Genomic DNA, 6,679 nt, shown 5'->3' on the forward strand with positions numbered 1-6,679 from the left:
AGGTTAATCTTCCATAACTAGAAAAATAAAAACAATGTCATTTTCTCCAATTTCAGCACTAGTTGCTCCAGAACCTGATTCCTCCTTAGACTTACCTAGACGTTCGGCAAATTATCATCCAAACATATGGGGTGATCATTTTATTCAATATGTTTCTGAAACTATGGTAATATAACTTTCTTCTTATTATTAAGCTTTGCATATGCAAAACTTCTATTATTTTCTATTGTACACTTTATATATAGTTTTAGTTTTATTACTTAGAACTATGATCGAAAACAAGTCGATCCGAGTCGAACTAGAGCTCAACTCGATAACGATTGGTTCAACACGAAATTCAACTTGAGTTCGATATGAGTTATTATTTTAGCTCAAGTTCGACTCAGTTAAAGTTCACAAACTGTTTGGTTCAATTCGAATGGTTCATTTGGACAACTCAAATAATTAATTAAATTTTGAAAAAATACTTCAAAAAGTTATATATATATATATATATATAATAAATATAAAAAATAATGTATGTGTCATAATAAACTTAAAAAATTAGTTTATATATATATAAATAAATAAATAAATATATATGTGTATATATATCGAGTTAGCTCATGAACCAAATGAGTCGAACTATATCCAACTCAAGTTCGACTCGTTTATTTACCGAGCTCATTTTTCAGCTCATTTGGTTCATGAACCAAATTTATCAAGCTAAATAATGAATCAAGTTTCGAACAAATATCGAGTTGGTTCGGTTTATTACCTATTTACACCTAAGCTTATATTTAGATTTCCATGTTTCTTATATATGTATCAATCCAAAATGTTTCTCTCCAATATCATAAAATATAGCATATAATACTAACATGAAAAAGTTTCACTTGCAGGAAGTGGATAAAAAAATGGAGCAGATTGTAACACTGAAAGAAAAAGTGAGGATGATGCTGGTCCCTGCAAAAGAGAAGGCCTTAAGGCCCTTAATAGTAGCTAACTTAATTGATTTAATCCAACGTTTGGGATTGCAATATCATTTTGAACGTGAGATTGAAGAAGTTTTGCAACAAATTTGCAATAACTACGTTGAAAATGGTATAATAACTCTCAATGAAGACCTTCATTCTCTTTCCCTCCTCTTCAGGTTACTGAGGCAACAAGGATATCCCATATCGCCTGGTATATGCCCCACCCCATCTTATCTCCTAGTCATTCGTGATTCATATACTATCTACTATATATATAGGGAGCAACTATAGTGAGAATGATTCTCATCTAATAACCGTGAGAAAAATAAATCTGACATTATAAACAATTATATATAGTTAAGATTAAAAATTATTTATTGATTACATGATAATCATATACGTCTATCTTTTAATATTAATCATTTAAATAAGATTCAATAATTCAGGTTAATTGTTCTCACCTAAATCGTTATATATATTATGATAAGTTATTTGATAAATATTATGATTTTTGAATCAACTCAGATATATTTAAGACGTTCAAGGATGAGCAAGGGAAGTTCAAAGAAAGCATGACGAAAGATGTTGAGGGAATGTTAAGTTTGTATGAAGCTTCACATTTCAGGATTCATGGAGAAGACATATTAGATGAAGTGCTTGCTTTCACTTCCTCACACCTTAAGTTAATGTCCAACAAATTAAGTCCTTCTCTTTCTGCAAAAGTGAACAATAGCTTAAACCGACCACTCTGCAAGAACTTGAATAGGCTCATGGCAAGGCATTACATTTCTGCTTATGAGGAAGAGCTTTTCCATGATGAAACTCTCCTACTATTTGCTAAATTAGATTTTAATATGCTCCAGAAACAGCATCAGAAAGAACTTGGCAACATTTCAAAGTAAGATTTTCAACACAACACCATAATAATGTTTTTTTTGTATAAGTAATATATTTTTGGTAGGACCAGCAGTAGTATTCTCTCATCCTATGGATAAAAAATTTATCATTTTTAGGGTGTGTGACTACCAATCCCTCCAAACAAGTGTCACTCACACAAATTGAATTTTTGACCTTTTGGTTATCCTGAGGATCTAATAGGCCTTACACTACTAGACCAACGCCTTGTTTGTCTAAGATGAAGAAAAAGAAGAAATGTGAAAAAGAGAAATATATATTTGATTTTTTCTACATGCGTGTCACTCATGTTTTGGTTATTGATTTTGATGAATTATTAGGTGGTGGAAAGATTTGGATTTTGCAAGTAAGTTGCCTTTTGCACGCAATAGGATAGTGGAAGTGTATTTTTGGATGACTGGATTGTGTTATGAGCCCCAATACTCACTTGGTAGAAGGCTAATGACCAAAGTGATAGCTTTGACATCAGTAATTGATGATATATATGATGTTTATGGAACATTTGAAGAGTTACAACTTTTCACTGAAGCAATAGAAAGGTATGAGGTTTAACTTAATAGCAAATGTGCAATCACTTGGTGATGCTCCATGCAAAGACAAAATTATTATTTTATGATCTGAAGATCCCTTAATGAAATGTTAGAAATAACTTCGTCTTATATGACAATAAGATCGTATATATTCATTCTCATATAATCCCACATGCATATAGGAGTTTCATATATTGGGCTACACTTATTTCCTAACTAATTGAATTTATAGATCTAGACTAATTAGATAATTAATGGACATTTTAGGTGGGATATTAGCTGCATGGATTTTCTGCCAGAATACATGAAATGTTGCTATCAAGCAATCTTAGATACTTATGAAGAAATAGACCAAGAGATGGCCAAGGAAGGAAGGTCATTCTGTGTAATATATGCCAAAAATGAAGTAAATCTCACTCTATATTCTATATATTACAACTTTCCAAGTGGTTTCTTCAAACCAATTAAATCTAACTTCCATTTTTTTGTGTGAATTATGGTGGTGTCCACGTACACTAGATGAAAAAAGTGGTCGAAGCATACTTTGCTGAGGCCAAATGGTTCAAATATAATTGTATACCAACAATGGAAGAGTATATGAGTGTTGCACAGGTATCTTCTGGTTACATGTTACTCATGTCCATAATCTTCGTTGGGATGGGAAGTATTGCTACAGAAAAGGTCTTTCAATGGTTAAGCATTAGACCTAAAATTGTTCATGCTTCAACATTACTTTGCAGACTCATGGATGACATTGTTTCTAGCGAGGTAATTAAAATTTTCTCCTTACTATATATTATTATTAAAATTTTCTCCTTTAAAAGAAAATATCTTTCACCACCCAATTGATGTTTAATATACATTTTACAAAAGCTAGATGTTTATTTGTTTCATTCCTTTATTTTGATTAGTTTGAGAAGGAAAGAGGACATGTTGCTTCAGCTCTTGATTGCTACATGAAGCAACATGGTGTTACAAAACAAGATACTATTCATGAGTTTCAAAGACAAGTTATATGTGCTTGGAAAGATATCAATGAGGAATGTCTTGACCCTACTGAAGTACCTAAGCCTCTCCTTAAGAGAGTCCTTAACATGTCACGAGTAATGGATGTGCTTTACAAAGATGGAGATGGCTATACTCATTCTAAAGGAAACACAAAGAAAAATATTGTAGCTCTATTCTTGAATCCATGCTGAGTGTGAGAATAATAAGGGCTTTGTTTATCTTACCATGTCATACATAATTATTGGGGTATATTTCAATGTTCAATATATACATTATAATTTTATCTTAAAATCTTGTATACCTAGTTTGGTTTGAGTTCTTGTAATAAATAAAGTGTGTATTTTTTATTTTAAAATGGAATTATATCACTGATTTTAAATCTCTGAAAATGTGAGAATTTCGTTGATATATAATGTGTGAATCTCTTGATAAGTGTCCATAAATATTAGATTGACTCAAGGCGTAAAATCTAAATCACATAAATTATATAATAAAATTACATATCTACTTTGTAAATCTTTTGATATCCACTCCTTTATATCTATATAAGCCAAAGTTTGATTAAGGGCACTCAACCCCTGTTAAAAGATTGAATCCCACAAAAAAATGACATTCATACATCAATAAGTTGAAGGGGACTTATCCTGCTTGTTATCCACTCCTTGGAATTTGGTGTGGCCTATATGATAAGTCATAAATCAGCATCAAATTAAATTGACTACCTAATTGTTCATTTGCAGAACTATTTTGATTTATTTAATAGAAGTTGTCTTGGATTTGTAACTTGCATGTGTTGCAACTTGCAAGGAGTTGTACACATCTACTGTGTGTGATTGTTTGCTAGAAAGCTATTGGCTGGACTCCAGAGAGAAAATAAGTATACTAAGATGTATACCTATCAAATATCTCTTCGTACTAGGAAATAATGTATCTCCTTAAATTCATTAAGTATTTGATATGTGTTTTATTTGTTTTTATAATACATTTTAAAATAAAAGCTTCCGAAAGGAAAGGAAATATGACTCATGTCAAATATTTCACCTACGATGATAAATTGATAAGGGGTACATTTCTTAAAATGACACTTTTAATTAAAAAAATTATTTTATATTTTATTAACATGTTCACTTTTATAAATTATATATAATGGTGACATGGTGTTAAAATATTTCATAGTTATACTTTAAGTTTATTTGGTAAATATCTATCTATACTATATATAAAGCTAAAACATGGTGTAATCCTCACCATGGCCTAATTTATATATTCCTATATTTTGCCCTTCAAAAATTTAATTTTAAAAAATCATATAATCCTATATAACCACCTCAAATATATTAACTATAAGTTGCATATCTATACTACTTAATAAAGGAAAAACCTAACCTAACTTTCATGAAGTTATTTTGGGTTTTCCTATTTCATATTTTATAACTTCTAATTTTATTGTATAAGTTATACTTTCATCTTTATATATACTTATACTACTAAACATTTATTTCATATTTTATAACTTCAATCCGCTTTCCTATTATTTGTAATGTGTATTCTAGATATTAAGTTGTATTATATATTGTAATTTGCAGTTGAATATATATTCGTTTGAGGTAATTGTTCAATCTTAAAGAAAGGATGCATATACAATTGTGTTCATCAAGAATAGAGTCTTGATATATTCACTTAATTTTATTTTCTAGCGTGTTGACATGTAGTACTGTGTCTGTCAACCCGCTTTCATATTGTTTGTAACATGTAATCTGAATGTTTTAAATGTCAAATATTCACACACTCCTTACTCAATGGCATACATTGTGACCAATGCAATATATTTCATGCATTCCTATTTTTTAATTTGATGGATAAACATTGTGACCAATGCAATAGATTTACTCAATAGATTTTAATTAATTAGATAAAAAATCACTTTTATATGTAGAATACACAATACAAACGATAGGAAATTGGGTTGACAGACCCGGTAGTGTTTGTTAACACACTAGAAAATAAAATTAGGTGAAGATTTCAAAACTCTATTCTTGATGAAGACAATTGTATATGCATCCTTTCTTTAAGATTGAACAAATATATATTCAACTCCAAATTACAATATATAATACAACTTAATATGTAGAATACACATTATAAATAATAGGAAAACGGGTTGACAACACGCTAGTGTTAATAAAGGTAATAAGATTAAAACTTTAGCCACATTAAAATTTGAAATTTATAAATTGATATTTTATTCAAATTATATAGTATTCAAAAAAACATTAATTCTCTTGGTAAAACTGTGAGAATCCTTAGCCATAATTTCCCAGACATTTTACAAAAAAACTTTGTCTATGATTTTTTTAATAAATTTAGGGCCTATTTTTTCCTATATATCTATATATGTCAAGACCAATCCTAGACTAAATTAGATACAGAAGTTGGTATTTTTTCGGGGAATTATTCTGTTTGCTGCCATCTGTTCAGTTTGGTGGATAAGGAATGAAGTGATTTTTTCTGGATAGGTCATGGTTTTTGTGTTGCCTATAAGGGTCATGGTCAGGGGCGGATGATTTAAGGGGTAGGTGGGGGCAGCTGCCCCCCTCAGTTTTTTAAAATATTTTTTTTACCTTATTATCTTATGAAATATATTTGTTGTCCTACAAAGTATGTTACTTTAAGTGTCACTTGTTATGGTTGATCAGAAAAATAATTAATTATTAAACTTTTAAATTATAAAAGATGATACATAGAGTGACACCCTTTTTTGAATAAGAAATATATTCTCTTTACCTATACCTAAATGATGTCTTTATACAAAAACTCTTTGAAATTTAAATATTTCTCTAATTTGTAGCTTGATAAATAAATATTGTGTAACTTAGTATGGTTATTCTAAAAATTATACGTGATGAATCAAACTCTTAACATACAGATGATGACATTGTTTACAGTAATATGCTTGATTTGAGTGCGTAATGATTTACACTTAATAAAAAGATTATGTATGTATTCGTAATATATATTCTAAGGATGCTTATATGTCATTTAATGTTGATAGTATATGTATTTTTTTTTCCAAATTTTTTATCTTATGAATTTTAATGAGCAACAAAAGATTAGTTTAAAATGTCAATTTGAACATTTTTTCTTGGAGTCATTAGTCGTCATTCATGTTTGAAAATTTCTAAATCATTGTTAGTCATATAGTGTTTTATTAAGTTATCTGTTTTATCTTGACTATTGAGATTCAGCTACTATATAAATATATTTTTTAAT

At 29.3% G+C, this 6,679-nt stretch overlaps 1 protein-coding gene across 1 annotated transcript; it reads left to right on the forward strand.

The window, feature by feature from the left end:
* On the forward strand, nucleotides 1–3,636 carry LOC109355133 ((-)-germacrene D synthase-like). The gene is made up of 7 exons (XM_019598092.1): nucleotides 1–166; nucleotides 882–1,167; nucleotides 1,482–1,854; nucleotides 2,192–2,410; nucleotides 2,669–2,807; nucleotides 2,921–3,169; nucleotides 3,313–3,636. The coding sequence occupies exons 1-7, from the start codon at nucleotides 35–37 to the stop codon at nucleotides 3,598–3,600; spliced, it is 1,686 nt and encodes a 561-aa protein (XP_019453637.1). The 5' UTR covers nucleotides 1–34; the 3' UTR covers nucleotides 3,601–3,636.

This window comes from Lupinus angustifolius, chromosome LG08 (genome assembly GCF_001865875.1).
Source record: "Lupinus angustifolius cultivar Tanjil chromosome LG08, LupAngTanjil_v1.0, whole genome shotgun sequence".
NCBI lineage: Eukaryota > Viridiplantae > Streptophyta > Magnoliopsida > Fabales > Fabaceae > Lupinus > Lupinus angustifolius.

What these genes read in the sequence shown, in the direction of transcription:
- LOC109355133 (XM_019598092.1), top strand. Translation starts at nt 35, where the DNA reads ATGTCATTTTCTCCAATTTCAGCACTAGTTGCTCCAGAACCTGATTCC. An exon ending in AATATGTTTCTGAAACTATG is followed by an intron (nt 167 to 881) that starts GTAATATAACTT and finishes TTTCACTTGCAG; the next exon opens with GAAGTGGATAAAAAAATGGA. An exon ending in GAACTTGGCAACATTTCAAA is followed by an intron (nt 1,855 to 2,191) that starts GTAAGATTTTCA and finishes ATGAATTATTAG; the next exon opens with GTGGTGGAAAGATTTGGATT.